This window comes from Neomonachus schauinslandi, chromosome 2 (genome assembly GCF_002201575.2).
Source record: "Neomonachus schauinslandi chromosome 2, ASM220157v2, whole genome shotgun sequence".
NCBI classification, from domain to species: Eukaryota; Metazoa; Chordata; class Mammalia; order Carnivora; family Phocidae; genus Neomonachus; species Neomonachus schauinslandi.
Window position 1 is genome coordinate 144,705,531 of NC_058404.1, and position 23,398 is coordinate 144,728,928.

Below are 23,398 nucleotides of genomic sequence, written 5' to 3' on the forward strand. Positions count from 1 at the left end.
TAAGAAAAGCAATTATGGCCAAGATTTTTTTTGTCCAAATGAAGAATTAAGTTTTAGGCAATGCATATATCTATATCCTTATTAATTAGGTCAATATCCCCATTTTTATGCCTACTAATTATTAGAAAAGCTTATCTTTGTTAAATCTACACAGTAAACTCTAACTCTTCTTACTCAATCCCTCCAGATTTAATCCTTTAATCCTATATTTCAGTCTAATTTCTCTATTTAATCCCCTTACATAAATTGGAAGATGTTAATATTCAAAGACTTCAACCTTGATAATTAAAGGGAAACATTTGGAAAACTATTTTAGAAAAAGATAGATAAGATGGAATAAGTTTTCCCATTCTACCTAATAATTTTGTTTTAGAATAGATGAAAAGTAGACTTTAGAAAGCAAGAAAACATGAGGAGATGAGCAAGGATCTCTCTTGGCACCTGCCTTGCAGTCTCTGTTGTAGGACGGTGATTATGGTTGAAAGGACAGTATCATTGCTTCTCCTAGCATTGCTCTGCTACTCACTACCTCCCTGACCTTACACAAGTTTCTCAGTTCATTTAATATCCTTAACTATACACCATAGAGTGAAAAAAATAGCACCTTCTGGTAAGAGTTGTGAGTGTTAAATGATTTACTACATAGAAAGCACGTTAGAACAGTGCCTGTCAATAGTAAATGGTAAATATTTGCAATTATGGATACCAGTAATAGAAGTTGTCATAAAGCAATAGTAAAACACCACATTAAAATATCATTGAGTGCTTGCTGTTTTATAGGGTTACATCTGAATGCTTTCATACAGTTCATATAATTGAAATCCACTGAAACCAAACTTCTCCTGTACCGACTCCCCTACTATAACAAATATTTATAACAAATTTCCAGGGTACTTTAAGCTTCTAGATATTTTAATTTCTCTTTCATTGTTTTAGTTAGAAAAGAATGGCTCTCAATTTTTAAAGCTCATTATTTCACCCTTTTTTTCACATTACATATTGATACACACTCTATAAATGACATAACTTCTAATATAATATCATTTCAATAGATATAACTCAATAAAAGCTAAAAGCAAATAATACCTGATTAGGAGAAAAAATATACAGAACATGAATAGCAGACATCTTTCTGGCCTTGACAAAATGACCACTTACTGATACTGACAGACCATATACAGTCAGGATAGGAGTAGGGAAGCATCACATGTGGTTGTTTTTATTTCTCTGTAGTTTGTGGATCAGCTTCAGGAAAAACAGCCAGGCCGCATGACTGAGGACACACAATTGTATCCTGAATGCTTCCAATCCCGACCAAAGTTGCACAGCTTCTGAACATAAAAGGGGGTCTGGCCTGAGACAGGCTCATTACCACCAAATAGGGCAGAATTCTATCTCATTTCCTTGGTTTTTATCCAAATGAGATGCATGGAAGCTGTCTGTATACTTTGATTAATCCTATGCAAACTTGTCCTGCAACATCAGAATTATAATTCTAAGTCAGAATTTCTTTTACTCAAGATATTGCCCTAATTGTGAAAAATAATCTCCCATTTCTAATCATGACATAATTTGGAATCCAAATTTTTAACCGAATGATAGACAAGTGGAGGTGTGATCAACTAGAATCATCTCATTTGCTCATTTGCTCATTGTTTCACTGATTCATTGTAACCATCTTATTAAGACCTGGATGGGAGGGGTTAGCTCAACCTACTCCCACATAGCCAACCTACCAAAATGAATAAAGGAGTTCCATTTCTTCTGTAAAACATGGAAGCTGATGCTCAGGGCTTGCTGAAAAACCAGAAAGCAGTTAAAAAAACTACTGCTCATACCAGTTGACTTTCATGATACTCAAGAGATAATTGTATGTATTTCTTAAACTGTTTTTGCTAGTTCTTTCCCAGTAAATATGTAATTTAATTAAAAACGGTATAAACAAATAAACTATATAATAAATATAATAAATAAAATACAATAAAATATAATAATAACAATGGAGTGTGAGAAGAAAACAGTTGCTATTTCTATAAAAACTAAACTGAATGTTTTGGAAAGACTCTTGAGAACTAAAATGAGTTAGTAAGGATTTAGATACGGACAAGACAATCATGAAGATTGGGAGATTTTTTAAAAAATATTTTATCTATCTATCTAACTATTTATTTATTTAGAGAGCACAAACAGGCAGAGGGGAAGAGGGAGAGGGAGAGAATCCCAAGCAGACTCCACACTGAGTGCAGAGCCCGAAGCAGGGCTCAATCTCACAACCCTGAGATCATGACCTGAGTCAAAATCAAGAGTTGGATGCTTAACTGACTGAGCCACCCAGGTGCCCCAGATTGGGAGATATTTTAAAAATCAATATGAATTTTCACTGAGATAGTTTCATCTCAAACTGAAAATGAGAGGCAATGAATCACAGGTATTATTAATGCCAGAAGATGATTCAAAATTCTAATCAGTAGGTTCCAAAGAGCTGTGGACCCCATCAAAAGATTGATGAATGAATATTTAAATGATTTATGTTATAATACAATATTTAAGGTAAATATGCATTGTTTTATGATAACCAACTTTTTCTATCAATCACAAACCATGTCCCAGTATAATGTAGATTAAGTAGGTAAGTAATGTAGACGAGTCTCCTCATATATAAAACAAAGAAGATAATCCCTACTCATAAGACTGCCTTGAGGATTAGACAAAACCATCCATATAAGGGAATACTTGCCACACAGTATGATATATTACTCACTAGCTAACACTGATGTGCTGGTGAGGGGTAACATAATAGTTAAAAGTAACGGCCTGAGGAACCAGTCTTCCTAGATTCACAGACCAGCTCAATTACTTACCAGCTCCAGTGACCTTAAGGGAAGTTTTACTTAACCACTCTGTGCCTCAAATCCTTCATTAGTAAAATGTACATAAATAGCTCCAACCCCCAAGGATTACTGTGAGGATTCAATGAAGTAATAAATGTAAAGTGCCTGAAACATAATAAATCCTTAATGTAATAAATTTTATCCAGTATTCTTTTGTATATTAGTGGCTTTTCAGCAAGATAGAGAACTGTCTTTTCTTAGAGCATCCAGATATTTGTTATTACCACAGCCCCTTTGCCTCTATGCGTCTCTGTCTAAAATGAACACAGGACTAAGCAATTGTAGTACAGACAGATCAACAGTGCCATCTAGTGGCAATTTTCTAATAAATTCGCCAAATGAGAAAGGTTGCCCTAAAAAGGTAAAATTTCTATAGATAGGAACTTAATTTTTAAGACAAACTTAATCTAATGTTTTAGATTTGTAAATTTATAAATTTGTGACATTTTTTACAACTATTTGAATTCGGTACAAATACAGGTGGGAGAAATTTAAAAAACTGCAAAACACAAGAAGATTGCCTGGCAAATACAGTAGAAAAAAGACTCTCTTTTAATATGAGCCAATCAACTGGGTTTAAGCCCACTGCCAAATTTTTGGGAGGCAATGAATGAGAGGTTAATAAACCCCTAAGAGAATTAGAAATGTGAATTTAGACAGCACAAAAGTTATGTACTAAGGCATTAAGTTATATTGCTGGATAAAGTATCATATTAATACCATACAAAGAATCCATGCAATAGCACCATTCAGCTTTTGCTTTCTGCAAAATTTACAGAACTCAAAACTACTGTCATCTATACTCAGCCAGAAGTCCTCACTGTACTCAGTTGAAACAGGCATGAATTTCAGAGCCACCATTTAGTTAAATAACCCCAGCCATCCAACAACACAGTTCAAATGTCAGTTATGGTGTCAGTTCACTGTGAGTAATTATGTAAGAGCCGCGGGCCCTCTGGTCCACAAATCACTATGTAAATAAAGATAGCATCAGGATCAGTGAGCAACATGTCACTTCTTACAAGTCTGTGGATGATTGGTCACTGCACACTCGTTATTCAGCTCAAACATAAATGACAAATCATCCTTCCTCCTTGTCTCCCAGTGATCAGCTCACATGACATTTCACAAAAGTAGATCATCGACAGAGGGAATTAACCTGTAAAGGTGACAGGGCAGCAAAGAAAATGTGGCGACGCTGGAAGTGAAATTAAGATGTGAACAGAAGGCCTGAAAATGGCGACAACAAAGCAAAGACAGCAGAAGCCTGGGCCCAAGGGAAGGTAAGAACTATGAATGCAGAAGACAAGATTAGGTCACTTTGGGAGGATTCTGATTGAATGGAAATGGCTTGTCCAAGAACTAGGTGACCTGGAATGTTGACGCTGTGCGCTTTGGAGCAATGCGGCTATGAGCCACAGGAGCTTAGTGAAGGCCGACTGTTTCACACAAATGAAGAAGGTTCTTATGACGAAAAGGATGACAACATCCCAGAGTAAGTGGGACCCGCATAAAGCATCACGTTAAAGAAACTCTAAGGGATTCTTCACAACTTTGAAAAGACTACAAACCACAAGAAGATCGCTCGGCAAATGATTACAGAGGACAAAATGGAGGCTGATCCAAACTTAGAAAGGAATATACAATTCAATTCACCAAGGCACAGAAAAGATGCTTGCGCCATATTGTAAGTTACATGATGAGAAGAAGGCAAGTTACTGTTCAAACTCCTCTGATCAAGTTTTTGCAAAGAAATAACTTTAATTCTCAATGTTTCTAAGTTTTTTTGTTTGTTTTAGAGAGGGAGTGGGGAGGGGCAGAGTAAGAGGGAGAGAGAGAATCTTAAGCTCCATGCCGAGCGAGGAGCCAGATGTGGGGCTCGATCTCACAAACCTGAAATCATGACCTGCACCACAATCAAGAGTCAGACACCCAACTGACCGAGCCACCCAGATGCCCCTCGATGTTTTTAATGTTTTAAATTATAGTATACTGAACAAATATAAGTTTTACTTTTTTTTTCATTTCCCTATACATTTATGAACCACAGTAAGAGTTTTTAATGTTTGAGGAGAACATTTTAAAGGTCACATAACAACTGTTGTTTTTCCCATTGATTTTTAGGATCCCTTTATCGGGTTTTGCCTTACACACTCATTTTTATGGTCTTGCACTATTGTATAAAGTGAGGACTGCATGTAATTTTTGCCTAAATTTTTCTTTCACAAGTTTCAGTCATTGTAAGCAATAAGTCATTTGGGATTTGTCAACAATTACATGCTAGTCTAATAGTCCCTTCATGAACGTATTTTCTAAATTACTTGTGGTGTCTTGAAACAATGTCAAAAGATGCGCTTTAACCTAAAGCCAAAGCAGACATATAGAAGAACCTTTTGTACCTGGCAGTGGCAACTGAACTAATATACCACTGACTCTTGGGTCCATATTCAATTGATCAGTTACGTCCAAAAGTTCTTCCTGTGAAACATCCTTAGGTTTTAGAATGATCTCACTACAGATCCCTGGAAGAAAAACAAATACAGAAAGTCACTGGACTAACAAAGATGTGGTTTTTTTCATTCATGGTGTCTTACACGGTGTGCAATTGGTTTCCCCTGCTCCTATCCCACTGGAAGGAAAGGCCCTCCTACAAAAATGATGTTCAAAGCACCATTAAAAAGGGATTTCTCGGGGCGCCTGGGTGGCTCAGTTGGTTAAGCGACTGCCTTCGGCTCAGGTCATGATCCTGGAGTCCCGGGATCGAGTCCCACATCGGGCTCCCTGCTCAGCAGGGAGTCTGCTTCTCCCTCTGACCCTCCTCCCTCTCATGCTCTCTGTCTCTCATTGTCTCTCTCGCAAATAAATAAAATCTTAAAAAAAAAAAAAAGGGATTTCTCGAATAGCACAGATGCTTTGTCATGATTCACGTGCATTTTTTTGGCCCCGTATCCCATTGCATTTATTTGTGATAAGCTACTGTTAGTGGGTTGAATAAAGATACCAATACCACTGCCCCCACTATTAGGCCGGGTTCAGCAGAGTGAACTGGCCAGGTTTATTATCAGATTCGAGCCAATATAATAAAAATGGGCCTTTTTAAAAAAATTGAAATACAGTTGACATACAATATTACATTAGTTTTTCAGGGGTACAACCTGGTGATTTGACAAGTCTATTCCGTTTGCTGTGCTCATCACAAGGGTAGCTACCACCTGTCACCGTACAACCCTATTACAGCACCGTTGTCTACATTCCCTATGCTGTGCCTAAAAATGGACCCTTTAAATGTGCAGTGTTCCTCTGACATGTCACCATAGGATCTGAAACCACGTTGAGTTAATTCAGTAAGAAAGTTGAAGACAAAGATTAAGAAATGAACATAAGCTTTGGTAACTAATTTCTAATAATAATAAATGTTATTAAAATAGCACTTATTTGACAATTATCACTGATAATGATCACACTTTGAAGTAAAACCAGAACACATGATTTAGTAACAAGAATAACTAAAACGCATCCCCACCTACAGCAGAGGCGGCTCTGATCTTCTTCCTGACGTACGTATGACTTGCTGGGTTATCGCCCACTAATATGATACTGAGGTGAGGTCTTCTGTTCCCAAGGGAAATCCATGATTCCACACCTCTCTGTATTTCTTTCTGGATTTGTCTGGCCATTTCAGTTCCTGAGATAATAATGGCATCATGTCTGTGGAAAACAAAGTAAGTAGAGTACTAAAAAGACAATAAGGAACATTCAGTCACGTAAAGGTACGAGGTCCAAGTGTGAACTACACATCTATGATTGTCCAGGTGAGCAACCATCAATCAGTCCCTAGAAAGGCACAAAGAAATGCATATACTGAAAAGGCTTTCTTGCTCTCCATGATCTCAAAGTTAAAAGTGGTGAATGAAGGTTGCTCTTACTGTGTGTTCATTTTTTTAAGGTACCTGATAAAGGGTAAGATGGTTCTTTCTTCCTCCTGCCCCTGTCCTTTCACTATTGAAAGGACTAGTGAAAGCAGTATCTGTATGTAGCACATGATTATTATACAAACACCAAAGGCAGGTCATTGAATATCATGAAGAAAGGAAAAGGAGGAGGGGGAAGAAGCAGAAGAGAAAAAGGAGAAAAGGAAACCTTATAGCACCTGAATTCTTTCTAGTACCTGGGGGCAGGCATCGTGAATATCAACCAACACAAACAAAACGCAAATTTGCTACCTCTTTCAAATAAGTCAACTGTCCTTTCTAAGAGGTTGGTACATATATATATGTAACTATATCAAGAATATTCCATTTCAATCTGGCACCAGTGGTCAATAGTGTCCATCCCAGTTCATACAATTTTGACATGAACATTGTTCTACCAAGATTCTGAAATGTGGTCTATGCATACATACACCAAAATTGCCTGGGAAGCTTGCCAAACTTGTAGATTCCTACCCCCATGATTCAGAAGAGCCTGGAAATCTGCATGTCTAACAAATCCCCACAGATATTTTTCTGCATGACCATGTTCGAAAACCACTTCTTCATTTCAACATAAAAGTATATTTTAAAAATAATCATTGCCATAGGTAAACAGTTAACTGAGGAAATAAACTGATGAGACAATACAACTTTATAACTGTAAGTAAAGTCAACTTTTATTTCTAATTTATCTACTTTTCACCAAAAATTTCACAGCTTTCAAGACAAGGAAAATCATGACAAATCAGTGTACCAATCTTGCTCCACTGTCCTAATTTTCTAATAGCTTTATTGAAGTATAACTGACATAAAATATACTGCACATATTTAAAGTGTGCCTTTTGATGTTTTATTATATGTATATACTTGGGAAACTATCACCACAATCAAGCAAATGAAACCCTCAGAAGAATTCTGGTGCTCCTTTGTAATCTCACCATTCTGCTGTCCTTGCCACACCCCCTTCCCTATCCCCAGGCAACCACTGATCTGCTTTCTGTCACTATATATTAGTTTGTATTATCACGAATTTTATAAAAATGGAATCATGCACTACATACTCCATTTTATCTAGCTACTTTCACTCAGCATAACTAAGATTCATTCATGTTGCTGCATGTACCAACAGTTCATTTCTTCTTATTGCTGAGTAGTTTTCAATTGTATGGATATATCAAAATTTGTTTATCTGTTCAACTGTTGACGGATATTTGGCTTGTTTCCAGTTTTTAGTCATGGCAAATAAAGCTGTAATAAACGCTCATGTACAAGCCAGGTACATTTTCTCTTAAGTAAATGCCTAGGAGCAGAATGGCTGGGTCATATGATAGGTATGTTTAAATTTTTAAGAATCTCTCAATGTTTTCCATAGTGGTTGTACCATTTTACATTTCTACCGGCAGTATATGAGAGTTCCAGTTGTTCCACATACTTGCATAACATGGTATGGCTGGTCTTTCAAATTTCAGACATTCAACTGGCTATGTGGTGGTATCTCACTGTGCTTTTAATTTACATTCCCATAATAAATAATAATATTAAGCCTCTATTCAGGTGCTTATTTATCATCTGCCTCTATTCTTTTGTGAATTGTGTGATTTCATGTTTTGCCTATTGTTCTATAGGTTGTTTCCTTATTACTGAGTTTTGAGAGTTCTTCATACAACCTAGGTTCAAGTACTTTACCAATATATGATTTGAAATATTTTCTCTAGTCTGTGCTTTGCCTCTTCATTCTCTTAATTGTGTCTTTGGGAGATCAGTTTTCGATTTTGATGTTCTTCATTCAGTTTTCCTTTTATGGAGTATGCTTTTGGTGATGTGTATGAGAAATCTTTGCCTAACTCAAGGTCACAAAGGTTTTCTTTAATGTTTCCACCTAGAAGTTTCATGGGTTCAGGTTACACATTTAGTTCTATGATTAGGCCTATCCCTAGTTTGATGGGACTTTATATCAGGATATTGTCAAATGCTTTTCTACATATCTACAGAGATAATCATATGATCACATGGTTTTGGTTTTAGTCTGTTAATACGATGAATTACATTGATTGATTTTCAAATGTTAAACCCATCTTGCATTTCTGGGATAAACTTCATTGCCTATCCTTTCCTCCTTTCCAGATTATGGGGACTTCATCTAAAACTTTGTTAAATTTTTTTGCATCTCTGTGCATGAGAGGTATTTGTCTGTAGTTTTCTTGTAATGTCTTTGTATGGTTTTGGTATCAGGATGATGCTACCCTCATAGAATGAGTTAGGAAATATCCCATCCTCTTCAAATTTCCAGAAGAGTTTGTGCAGAATTGGTATTATTTCTTCCTTAAATGTCTGGTCCTGGAGTTTTCATTGTGGAAAGGTTTAAAACTACAAATTTCAGTTCTTTAATATAGAGGGCTATTCTGGCTATCTATTATTTCTTGAGTGAGCTTTTGTAGTTTGTGTCTTTGTACATTCTAATGATTAGTACACAATTATAATTACAGATTAAATCAAGATAAAATACTTCTGAGTTTAAATTTTATCTTTCAAGATTAGATAACAAACGTTTTTGGAACTGAATTTCCAGTGCCCATATTTACATTTCATTTAAGTGACCTTTTAATTCTAAGAGAACAAGGTCCTCTTACATTAGAAAATACTAAAGTCTGCATATATGGCAACTTATTCCAGCAGGACTCATTTCTATGAGGTGGCAAAAAATAAATACTTTCCATAAATTAAATTGTGTCACCAATATTCAGTTAGGGTAAAATACTATAGAAGCAGGTTTACCTAATATACTAGAATTCACTTTTATAATAAAAAACATGCATTTGTATTTTAAATTACAAAATCACCTGAGCTCCATGTTACATTTGATAGCATATGCATAGAAATGCTGCTGCTGCTGACATGTTTTATTAGTTGATTATCTGTCACACACAATAATTTGTTCATAGGCTACTGTGAAACTGGCAATCACTGAACATAATCCAGGATAATTATGCCTTAGATATTACAAAGCTGTGGGACCCTGAGAATGTCAGAGTTGGCAGTGGCATAAACGGAATCCTGGCTTCCATAGAGAGACAATTTATATACAGATTAAATTTGACTGCATCCTGTATGCTGGGGTCTGAGAGAGTGACAGGGCTTACCTTATAGCACTAATGTGCTAAGTGAGCCTGCTAATTACAGCTGAGATGCTACAGCCTGGCCTAGTTGGTGGCTATGGGTAAACACCCCATTATAAATAGGAACTTTGAGGATTTTTCGTAGCAGCAGGCTCAGCCCATCGATTCACTCAGTTCCCGCAGAGCCTCAGCTAGCCTGGCTCTGTGGGAGATAAAATATAAGGAGAAATGAAGCAACCTGGAATTAGCGGAGGCCCAAAGGGTGGATGCCCCTATCAGTCCACACGCTGGATGAACCAGTAAACACACACATTATCTAGCTCACATAGTCTTTAGTGCATAAACAAATGAGATTTTTCAACATGTGTACTGTTGAAAAATATTAAATATCCATAACAGTGCAAGTATTCAGGCATAGAAACATACAGCTCCTAAGAGTTCTCCCTGGCTCAAGTCAATCTCTGCCAATCCATTTTCCACACTGCAGCCGGAGTGATTTGCCAAATTTAATCATGCCAGTTCCCTATTAAAACTCCTCACTTCAAGCTCATTGTCTATTAATTTAATTAACACATACTGAAAACCTCCTATCTACCAGGCACTATTCTAGGAAATATAAATAACAGTATACAAAACAAACTGCCCACTTTTATGGGAATTATATTCTAGATGAAGACAGACATTAAGTTTTTTTTTTAAAAGAAGACAAATTTTTAAAAGGCAAATATTTAACATATCATGTGTGACAGAGGGAAAGGGCATATCTGGAAGCCAGAGTTGTCATTTTAAGGATTTCATTCATTCATTCATTCATTCATTCAGAGAGAATGTGCACATGCATGTGAGCAGGGGGAGAGGGAAAGGGAGACAGAGAGAAGCTCAAGCAGACTCTGTGCTGAGCACAAGCTGACGCAGGACTCGACCTCAAGACTCTGAGATCATGACCTGAGCCGAAACTAAGAGCTGGATGCTTAACCGACTGAGTCACCCAGGCATCGCCAGAGAGTTGTCATTTTATATGGATGGGTTAGGTGTCTCTTCTCTTATTAATCAGGTGATATTTTATCATAAAAGAAGGCAATGAGGGAATATGTCACGTGGCTATCTGGACAAAATAATTCTAGGCCAAGGGAAGTGCAGAGCAAGTACTTTAGGCAGGAGCATGTCTGGTATGGTGGTGAATGGCAAGAAGGGCAGTGGCTGTGGTGGAAACAAATGGACCAGGACAGGACACAAAGTCAGAGAAGTCATGGAACATCAGAACACATAAGGTCCTGCAGACCTTCAAAAGGATGTTGGCTTCTACTGTGAGGGAGGAAGCCATTTGGTGATTTTGTGGAGCGCTATGACCCGATTTTCATTATTCAATCACGGGTGAAAATGTGGAGGACAGACTATGGGAGCGAGGAGGGAGTGGGGACACCAATAAGAGGCTAGTGTGGTATCCCAGGCAAGAGATAGGGTGGCTTGGACAAAGAGGGTAGTAGGGGAGGTATGAAGTAGTCTGATCCTGAGTTAATCTGGAGGATGAAGCCACTGGATTTACTGAGACTGGATGTAGGGGATGAAGAAAAGAAGTCAAATATGACTCCAAAATTTTTGACCAGAAAAACTGAGAAAAGGGAGTTCCAACTAAAATCCAAATTTCCTGAAGCTTACAAGCCCCCGCATGAGCTTTCCTTGGCCTCGTTGCTAAGGAACACTAAGCTCACCAAGTCCCACATTACACACAGCTGCATTTCAATTTATCCACTGGGCCAGGTTGTTGCTCTGGGCCTTCACATACGCTATTCCCTCTTCCTGAAACACTCTTCCTTCTCCTTCTGACCTCCCCAACGTCCTAGCAAGTCTGTTCCTCCTTCACTCCCACACATTCCTCAAGTCTCAGCTTGGAAGGACCCCAGGGAAATGTTCTCTGACCCTTTCTCCCTGGGGAACTGCCTCCGCTATGAGCCCCCACAGCACCCTGCTCTGACCCTGCTGTGGTATGGCAAATCCTTGTTGAAACCACTGCTCCACACTCCTATGTGGACACACTATACTGGAAGCTGTGCAGGCAGGACATTTGTATTTACTACAATGTCCTTAATACCAGAGTGTTTTGCACATTGTATGTGTTTACTAAATATTTGTGGAATTATCAGTTAAATTGTTCATTGTATTATAATTTGTTGGAATTCTTATGCTGCCACTGAAAACAGTAACTGTAAAAACAACAATATGTGAAAATATTCTTCATAAAGTTAAGTGAAAAAGTGAGATGAAAAGTTGTAGGTACATAATTTTAACTTAAAACATGCCTGCATATGGCTAAAGATTAAAAAGGAATATGTAACATAAAATGGTGAGACAGGCAGTATTCTGGATATTTACCCATCTTAAAATGTTTTTTAAATGTTATCAAAAAGAGATCTTCTTGAACTATATTAAGAACAGATAGAAAATATCTACAAAACATATAAAAAGGAAAAATAATAATTAACAACCTTACCACCCAGTTTATGGTATCACCATAACCACCAAAATCATCTTGTAACCCTCCTCTACCCAAACCCTCTCCTCTCCCAGAGTTAAGCACTATCCTGAAATGTGGGCTTATAATTCCATTGCTTTCCTTTATCATCCAATGTTTGTAACTCTAAACATTAAAGATATAACATACATGATATATAAAATAAAATATATACATGTTTCTTAAAGGTATACACACCAGAATGGAATTTCTGATTAAAGGATACACATGGGGGTTCGATTTATGCCAACTTGTTTTCCAAAGCTGCTGCATTAGTTCACAAGTCCACCAATGGTGTATAAAAGTTTCTATTGCTCTACTTCCTTGATACTGTCAAAATTTTTAACTAAACCAATTAGTTAAATGGCATTTAATTGTGCTCATAATATCCATTTCCCTATTTACTAGAGGTTGAACGTCTTACAGGTTAATTGGCCATTTGGAGCTCCTCTTCTATGGAATGCCTGTTCATCACTTTTGACCATTTTTCTAATGAATTATTAATCTGTGTCTAACTTGGAGTAGTTATTTATGCATTCTGAACACTAATCTTGTATCATCAGTTAGGTCTGTGTATCAGCTATCACCATTATGTGGCTTGTCTTTTCACTTAGTTTATGATTACGGGGGATGAAAAGTTCTTAATTCTAATGAAAAACTCAAACATTTTTGCCTCTGGTTTGCACAAAAAGTGCAAACTCTGACAAAATTCCTGTCATAGAATACAACAGGACTCAGCTGTTGAAACAAACTGGCTAAGAAATTGCCAGGAACGCTCTCTATAGACTAGATTTTAAAATCCCACAGTAGTGTATTCACGCACGTATAAAGTGGTTCTCGAGCCTCAGTGAAGAACCACTTCCTTAGGCCCCCATCACTCTCAGAGCAGGAATGCCTACTCTAGCATTCCCGACAGGGGGTCAGTTCGGTTCAATGTGAACAAACCTGTGAAGCATATGTGCCCGCAACCCTTAGAGCGGTGTGCAAACAAGCTATAATCTACTACTAGCTAAAGTGTGACTCAAAAACAAAACTAGCAAATAATGTACACATAAACCCAGTTACTGTAACTCCACTGCAAGCCTTATTAGGTTTATTTTGAATACAAAAAAAAAAATATTTTATCATGGCAGAATGTACTCTCCTCACTGCCTATGTCAGATTTTAGAAATAAATGTTTGAAAATTTTTGTAAATTAGCCTAAAAGGCCTAAAATTGTTGCATTTTGTTCAAAATCTGTTGGAAATTGCTAATCAACACATTCAGAAGATACACTAAGGACACTGGAAAGAGGACTTGAGATCTGAAGCTTTTAGTGAATTGCAGTCACTGAAACCAAACTTACAAACAGAAATCGTATCCCTTCGAAAGCAAAGGAAGAAATTTATCCCTTTAAAAGCAGGAGAAACAATATAAGAACTAATTGAACAAGAATGGCTTAAACAATATAAAAGCAATTCTGAAAGTCTATTGTTGTGGGTTGAATTGTGTCTCCCAAATCCTAGTTCTTTGCACCTGTGATTGTGACCTTATTTGGAAATAAGGTATTTGCAAATATAATTAAGATGTAGGATGAGGATGAGGTCATACCGCAGTAGAGTGGGCCCTTAATCCAATAATCCACATGACCACAGAGGCGGGGATTGGAGTTATGCCCCTACAGACCAAGGAAAACTAAGGATTGCCAGCAAGAAGAGAAGAGCAAGGCTCTGCAGATACCATGATTTCAGTCTTCTAGCTTCTTTAGTCTTCTGTTGTTTTAAATCATCTAGTTTGTGGTACTTTGTTTGTGGCAGCCTTAGTAAACAAATCTATAATCCTAATTTATAATATTCCAATTTGTGGGAAGAATCTTTTGATGGAGCTGTTTTTCACTGAATACATTTATATTTTGGAACGTAATGGCATATAATTGAAAAGACCTATAATTTTACTGCACCTGTAAAACATGGATAAATAAATAAGGCAAAATATTTTAATAGTCCTAAATACAAACAACTTTTGTGATGACATTTAATATAAGTATTTGTCAAAGAAAGGTACTCTGAAAGGAGACACAAAGACAGCAACTGTGAAAATATTTAGGCTAAAATATCTTCACATTTCAATATGAAAAAAACTAGAATTGAGACTGTTCCATTTAGCAGTTTGCTCTGAGCCTAACAGGTGCTTTAGCATCTGTAGAGAAAGTACTTTGAAAACTAAAAATACAATGTCTAAAGAAAAGAATAATTTGCAACTTTAAAAAAAACTGCAACAAATTTAATTTTTAAATTAAGCATCTTTTTTTTTCCAGAAAATGATCAGTGTCAAGGTATTAAAGATATGGCTAAGAAACTGATTCAAGAATATGTACCAAGAAGTCAGCGTGTGTTGAAAGTTAGTAGTCAAATAATTAACATAAAAAATTGAGTATATTAATATAAAGATCAAAAATTTTCAATTGTTTTAATGTATAAGGATATAAATTACCTTTTAAAATATTAATTTTGAAAACAGCTTTGAACAGGACTCTTTTATAGGTCCTAAAATATTTATGTCAGTAAAATATTTCAAATATGTAATTTTCATTTTTTTTTTTTTTAATTTTATTTGAGAAAGAGAGCGAGCACAAGCAAGGGGAGGGGCAGAGGGAGAGGAACAGACTCCATGATGAGCAGGGAGCCCTACTGGGGGTTGGATCCCAGGACCCTGAGATCATGACCTGAGCCAAAGGCTGACACTTAACCGACTAAGCCACCCAGGCACCCATCAAATTTTATTTTAACATCTCTTTTTACTCTTAAAAATGTGGTTTGGTCAAAAACTTATATATTCCCATTGCCATTAATAAAGTGCAGTCAATTTGACCCCTAAGATGTTTTTCACACAATGCACCCTGTCATTACTTGCTCAGGTGTAATTTCCTGAATAGGTAATGTTGCAAGTGACCCCCAAAGAAGGCAAGACAAAGAGCTCTCCCTTTCAGTATTCTCCTCCCATTGCTGGGCTGGCACTAAATGTGGCTTCATTAAAAAGCAATAAATCACAGTGGGGGTGGGGGTGGTCAGTAGTAGGGCAGGATAATGCATTACAGATTACTTATCCCCAGCCAGAAGACAGCCCTGGTTCACCGTTAATAGTGTAAAAGGAGATTTCAAAATGGAGCAAGCAAGCCTAAGTAAGTCTCTTGAAAATTGTGTGGAAAGGCTGTAGGGAGGAATCTGTGCAGATCCTCATTGGAGGAACTCTGAACTTTTTGCCAGCTACACACCCTCAGCCTAGATTTAGCCTCACCTTGAACCCCTCATTTGCATATTAACCCAACCAATCTCAGTTAACCTACTTTCAGTCTGTTTTGCATTGAGGACCTAAATGAGAACTGCACTTGTGAACTTTAGCCTTTATAATTCTGTCCCCTCTGTCTTCCTCAGAACAGGAGTCAGATTTCTACCTGAATCTGAGTCTCCCAAACTGCAATTCTAATTGCCCAAATAAATGCCTGTTTGCTTACATTTCCAGTGAATACTTTCTTGGTCCACAGGAGCTATAATGAGGTTGGACAACTCAACTGCTCTGAAAGGAATGCAATTTCCTTATCTACATAATGGGAATGTTCTCTGTTTAACTTACAGAAAGGGATTTGGCTAAAAGTTGACTGGCTGATTTGTAAAAATAGCTCTTTTAAGTGACAGATGGTGACATATCAAATAACCAAGGAGCAATATGAGACCAGAAAGCCATCATTTAGTGTTGCTTCCATGAGCTTGTTTATTTCTCTGTATTTTCCAGGAAATAAACTGTAACCATCCTAACCTATGGTTACTAGAACAAAATGTAGTTATTTAATTATCTAAAGCAAAGTAGTAAATAAATCACTACTTTTCTTGGGTATTAAAATACTCCTTTATAAAATAGTAAAATAACAACAAATAAAATCTACCCAAGATCAGCAGTATATTTAATTTGTATACTTGGCATCTCGCTTCTGCATCTAGGTTCCAATCTCATTTTCAACCACAACTTTAATTAGGGCTGCAGTGCACTGTTTTATGATCTACAAAGATAAAAAAAAAGCCTAATACAATCATTAGCAATTCAGATTTCTCTGCAGGTCCTACCATAGCTTAATTGCTGTGTATTTTAGGGCCTCACTTGGAGATTTTGAGTTTGAATTAGTACAACAGAAATGAAACCCAAGGGAACCAGCGCAAATTATATATCCAATAAAACCAATTACTAGTACTAGGGAGCCTTTTGAAGTAAATAAATTTCTTGAAAGTGAATGAATATTTAGGAGTGTTAAGTTTAGGAATTTTAAAAACATTTCATTTCACATCCCAAATACTACACTTATACCCTAAAGTTATTTTATCAGAAATTATACCTTTGTAAACAAAACCTAAAAGCAAGTTCTTCTCATTTTGCGTAATTCTGTTATTCAATTTTGCAATTCATCTCTTTCAGGTCCCTAACCTGTAAATTAGAACATCAGTAGCTACCTAAACAACATTCATGCTTTTTTCAGAATCTTAGATGCTAAGTTTTGTACCACAAGAACCCTTGGACAGCTTCTCAGAACAATCTTTTGAATGTTTAATACAAAATACACAGGTTTACAAGGAAACCAGTTTTTTTGAAATAGGGCTATCACTTTTGTTTTTAAAGCATTAAAGAACAGCATCTAGTGGCAGGTCTAATAACTACATAATGATGAGTATATATGATGTTTTGAATCTCTGCATCAACTGTAATATTTAAGTATCTGAGGTTTTACTGGTAATATCTCAAATACTGCTAATATTACCGTGCTTTGTTGCCAACATTTACAACTGAAGAAAATGCTAAATTTGTTAGAGGTTAGTGATCTCCCATCTAAGTTTATGGATCCCCTAAAATCGGTCCATAAAGTCTTAGGTTAAGAAATACTCTTCATGGGACGCCTGGGTGGCTCAGTCGGTTAAGGGTCTGCTTTCAGCTCAGGTCAGGATCCCAGGGTCCTGGGATTGAGTCCCACATCATGCTCCCTGCTCCGCGGGGAGCCTGCTTCTCCCTCTCCCACTCCCCCTGCTTGTGTTCCCTCTCTCACTGTGTCTCTGTCAAATAAATAAAATCTTTAAAAAAAAAAAATACCCTTCATTAAGGGAATCTGACAAGAAAATTTTTAAGAGTTATATGCAAAATTAGCTTTCTTGATTCACAAAAGTTCTACGAGATTTAATAAATGTTTTCAAGAAAAGGAATAGTGAGATATGTCAATAATTATAAGTTGCTTATAGAGCAAAGCACTGGGTAGATCACTAAGGTTCAAACCCTGTCTTCACCATTTATTTACTGTTAGCCTGGGCAAGTTAGTTTTTCTAAGCCTCAATCACCCAATCTATTAGGAATAGTAATAGTCTACTTCAACTGTTGTGAGGATAAAAGGATATACTTATGCAAAAAAATCTCAGCAAAGTGCTTAGCACAGAGTAAAGTTTCACTGAATACTAGTAAGAATTTATTTTTCAACAACACAACTGTATTAAAGGCAAGATGATATTCATTAGTCATTCATAAATAACCAAAGCAGGGAGGGGACATCTATGTTTTTTGAATTTTTTAAAATTTAAATTCAATTAATTAACGCATTATGTATTATTAGTTTCAGAGGTAGAGGTCAGTGACTCACTGGTCTTATATAATACCCAGTGTTCGTTCATTACATCATGTGCCCTCCTTAATGCCCATCAACCAGTTACCCCATCCCCCAACCCTCTCCCCTCCAGCAACCCTCAGTTCGTTTCCTATGATTAGGAGTCTCTTATGTTTTGTCTCCCTCTCTGATTTCTTCTTGTTTTATATGATCTCACTCATTTGTGGAATTTAAGAAACAAAACAGAGGATCATAGGGGAAGAGAGGGTCATCTATTTTAAACTATATATGCCCTAACTTTAGAATTATGAATCTTTAGTCTTTTGGTTCTAGGCACACTCTTTATTGTGAGTAATTACAGAAACCTACATAGATCATTTTCATTCTGATCATTAAGTGAACAAACCCTGTTGGTATGATGTTGACAAGAACATGACCTAAATCTGAGAGTAAATTATTTCGTATGTTTTAAGAACTAGACACTGAACAATACCGAGATGGTTATTTAAGTTATGACCAATTGACTTAATGTAATATAATGCAACCAATAAAATATTAGTAAAAACAATAGCAACACAGAAAATGGACATGATGTAATGTTAAGTGGAGCAGCGTGGATAGCATTCTTGGATAACACCCAACCCTGAGTTCTTTGACACTAATTTATTTAGATTATGTTCCATTCTGACCACAAAATTTTTTATCTTCATTCTGACCACAAAGTTTTCTTTTAAGTACTTTTTATCTGGTCCAAAAGGCACCCAATAGCAAATCTCATTTATTATTAATCATTAATTTATCCCACTCTGACAGTTCAATTTTCTCCCAAGTTCCAAGCTCTTTAAACCACCCTCCACAACTTAATCATCTCCAACCCAAACTATTTTCAAACCTGCCATTGGGCTCCACAGAATTCCAGGAGAGTATGTTACCATGGAAAATTATGTGGCATTTTTGTTTTTTCCTGATGTTTTTAACCATCCAATCAAGGTATTAACATGAAAAGATAATATTTGAAAAACAAAGATTCAGGTCATAAAGAAACTGCTTAATTATTCCTAACACCATGACTAACAAGACCTGAGATTAATACTAGTCTTTTTTTTTTTGAATTTTATTGTTATGTTAATCACCATACATTACATCATTAGTTTTTGATGTTGTGTTCCATGATTCATTGTTTGCATATAACACCCAGTGCTCCATGCAGAACGTGCCCTCTTTAATACCCATCCCCAGGCTAACCCATCCTCCCACCCCCCTCCCCTCTAGAACCCTGAGTTTGTTTCTCAAGAGTCCAGTCTCTCATGGTTCGTCTAATACTAGTCTTTTTTCATCTATTGACCCATTTTAATCAGAAAACTTGATTTTGGAGACATTACATTAGAACACATTATTTCTGAACAGCTGGGACACAGACATAAAACTCAGATATAGAAACACTAAATGGCAAAATATGCAGGTTCTAAATTTAAAATGACATTAAGAACTGCTTAGAAATCAACATTGTAGCCAGACAGCTATCTCATTAGATAGGTAAGGCACTAAGATAGGAAAACCACACTATCACATTTCCCAACAAAATATGATTTTGAGAAACTGCTTTTGCTAGTCATTGGAACTAACTCTTATCTTGGTTGAAATCAGTCTATGAAAAATCAGCTTTAGTAATAGTCCTAACTGGAGTCTGGGTCCTTCAAGCTGGACATGAGGATAAAAGGATCTTTACATCAAATAATTCTGTTGCAGAGACAGAAATATTGAATGACTACTAGAGGGGAGAATTTGAATAAAAATGAACAGCCTTACTGATGAAATTTGGTCTTTTTTCAATTATAAAATTCAACTACTCCCTCTACAAGACATGAATAGTTAACAAACATAAATCAGTATTTTTTAATAGCTCCAGAATTGTAGTTTTTTGTTTTGTTTTTTTTAAATGCTGGTCTAGCTGCAAAAATTATAAAGCCATTGTCAATGAGACATAAAGAAAGGTGAGGTTTCCATCAAGAGCTGTAGGCCAGACACAAAATTTTACAAATACTAAAGGCATCATATCAGGAGCAAGGGACAAAAGAGAATCTGCCAAATTAACGACTTTGGGAATCACTTTGCAACAGGATAAACATGGAACAAACGCTTAGGATATCCATTTAATTACTGAAAATAAATTCAGGTAGGATGATCTAAAGCCGCATTTAGGAAGTCCCTGTTGTAGGATACCTGCAAATCTGCTTTGAGCACGGCATTAATGTACAAGGTGTGTAACATCCCCTCCAAATGGGAAATGCTGCTGCCTAGCTCCATACACTGAAAACAATGGGCCAAAGATTCATGTGATATTTATAATCCAGTGACATTTTCATCTGTAAACTCACGCAAAAAGGCAAAAATAGTAAAAATTTAATCACTATAATTTTTTTTTATTTTTAACTTTTTGGCTATTTAGATAATTCATTTCAAGAAACAATAAGCTGCAACAAATATAAGGGCTTATTTATTTGACAGTAAATATATTTTCTTCCAATTAATAAGATCTAATTTCTCATGAGGAAATTGACTCACTGTTAAATCTTAAAAATGAGAGAAAGCTTAAATGATACTTCAACATTTTATAATTTTCAAATTCTGCCAAAGATTATTTCTTGAAATTCCAATTAAATACTTCATTAAAGAAGTACTTACATGTTCCATTAGTACAGGTATCTAGTCAAAAATATGAAAAATAATCAAAAATGCTTTTTCGTTTTTCTTTTAAGGCTCTGTGTAGCTCAGAAACTGACAATAAATCTGTTAATTTAAAACAGAGTTTATCAAACTCAAAGATAATTTTCAATAAAAATAATACTAAGGCTCAAATTTCAAGTCAACAGGAATGATGTCAGATTAAACCACATTCACTATGAAGAACTAGACAACTAATGTGTAACTACATTATTTAAAAAGATGACTGAGGATTGGGACAAGTGGGGAGGCAGACAGTGGCGACCTCTGGAAGATGGAATCTCTTCTCTCTGCTGGTCCTAGAAGAGAAAAGAGACACCAATAAGCATCAACACACTGTCCGAGTTCCTCCCCACCCGAGACCCAAGAGTCCACAGGTGTTTCTCAACCTGACAGCCAACTTCACCTTCATATGTGGTATTCAGTACCAAGAGGATGTCAAAAACACCATCCTATCCTAACTTGATTAGCACTGCCGTAAGAAAATAAAAACTACCAAAAGTATTCTTTATTTTTATAGTCATAGCCTATATCAAATGGGGCTGAAAGCAGCTGGGTTGAAAGTAATACTTCTTTATATTAAGAACAGCTTTCCAGGGACGCCTGGGTGGCTCAGTCGGTTAAGTGGCTGCCTTCAGCTCAGGTCATGATCCCAGGGTCCTGGGATGCAGTCCCGAGTCAGCCTCCCTGCCCAGAAGGAAGCCTGCTTACCCGTCTGCCTGCCGCTACGCCCTGCTTGTCTGCCCACGCTCATGTTCTCTCTGACAAATAAATAAAATCTTTAAAAAAAAGTAGCTTTCCAAAACGGTTGCATTCATCTTTTAAATTATAAAGAGACCATTAAATACAATTTAAAAGATCTGAATTATCCCTTTGCTTGTGCCACGTGTGTATGAAGCAAGTGGCTACCAGGAAATGTTTGGGTTCTGTTGACTCCCATTCAAAGTATATGGAGAGGATGAGGTGATGGGTTCTTTCCATCAAGCTGACAAAGGGAAATTCATCAACTTACACAATCTGGAAAAGGCTATCCTCACTCTGGAAAGAAGCCCTAAAACAACTGAAATTCAAAAAACAGAGTTACTATAGTACATTATACCTTTAATTCTGCAATTCAAACATAATTTTACACAATCTGCTTTTCCTAGGTAGTACAGTTGGTTATTCCAAACCAACTGGCAAATTCTTTCAAACACCAGAGAGCTTCATTAACCAGAACTCAGAATCACTTATGGTCTCACATATCTTCGTGGAAGACCTAATCAACAGAAACTACATCTAAAGTAAACCCTATTGGAAATATGTATCTTTTTATTTTAGTCACTCAAGACTGAGAACTAAATATATGTATAAAATAGGAGCCAACCAATTTAAATTAAATGAGCAGTAGCTATGTTTCGGCATTACTGATTATTACTTTCTTCCAGGTACTTGTGGGGCTCACTGGTGATACAAAAAGATGAAAAAGACCATCTCTGAGCGCGTAGAACTGCAGTGAACACGCGTTACTGGAAGCCCTGAAAGTCTTGAAAACAGAATCTCTTCTGGACTCACTGGCTCTGGGTCAAGGGAATATATTTTTATATGCTTAGGTTTGAGTTTGCAACTCCAACAAGTAGATGGCGGAGAAGTGAAGAGTTCAGGGGTGCCACTGTGCAGAAGTTAAAACCATACCATGTAACGTACTAGCCTGCGACGGGGTCCAAAGAGATGTAATGATTCTAAGATTGATTACTTCAATCTTAGATTGGAGAGGTTTGGGAAGAGCCATACAGAAAAAGACTGAGAAATCAAGATTAATATCTGATTTTGTGAAATCATTAAGAATTTTAGAGTTGGAAAAGAACTCAGAATTACCATCAACAAAGGAATTCAGAAACTCAAGCACTAGTAAACCATCCAGACAATGCTCACTCCTTTGTTTACGAAATACAACAATAACCAAAACAAAAGCAACTACTTGAAACACGCAGACCACCTGTTTCCACCTCGCCTTTCCTGAGGGCCTCAAATGTCTTCCTAAACCACTCCACTGTACCTCCTGGAAAACAGGAATATTCTGGCGCCAGAGCCCACATCCCGGCTGCCCGAATTGAGGTCGACGCGACCTGCCCGCAAGGCCAAGTTCGAAGCCTAGGCAGGCCTCGCCCCCAGCCCCGCAACGCCGCGCGGCTGCCCTAGCCTCTGGCCCGACGCGGGAAAGCTCGGCAGGCGCCAGCGGCCCACGACCCGCCGCCCCTCCCGCAGCCGGCGGCTCCGCACGCGTCGGCACCCACACCCGAAAACAGCGAGCGTCTCGGGCGCTCGTACCTCACGCCGCTGCTCCGAAAGCCCCGGAACACGCGCCTGTCTGCTCCCGGAACCTCCGGCAGCACTGCGCTCCCGCCCTGCGCCAGCATGCGGCTCACACGGTCACCAAGAAGGTAGAAGCCGCGGACCGGCACTGCCATGGCCGCTAATCGCTGGCTTCCGGACGGAGGCTCCACCCCCCGCCGCTGCCGTCCTCGCAGCTGCACACTGGGCTCCGCCCCCACCCGGCCGGGCCGGGGAGCCGGTCCCTCCCTCAGCCG

At 37.4% G+C, this 23,398-nt stretch overlaps 1 protein-coding gene across 1 annotated transcript in view; it reads right to left on the reverse strand.

Moving 5' to 3' along the window:
• Positions 1-23,173, reverse strand: part of MTHFD2L (methylenetetrahydrofolate dehydrogenase (NADP+ dependent) 2 like) — a 132,610-nt gene extending 109,437 nt beyond the window's left edge. Inside the window, exons 1-5 of the mRNA XM_021702357.1 lie at positions 23,139-23,173; positions 21,841-21,888; positions 21,038-21,127; positions 6,415-6,599; positions 5,291-5,413 (exon numbers count right to left, since the gene is read on the reverse strand). Coding sequence (XP_021558032.1) covers positions 5,291-5,413; positions 6,415-6,568 — 277 coding nt within the window. The 5' untranslated portion in view covers positions 6,569-6,599; positions 21,038-21,127; positions 21,841-21,888; positions 23,139-23,173. The remainder of the gene's footprint in view (positions 1-5,290; positions 5,414-6,414; positions 6,600-21,037; positions 21,128-21,840; positions 21,889-23,138) is intronic.
• Between the last annotated feature and the right edge of the window lie 225 nt (positions 23,174-23,398).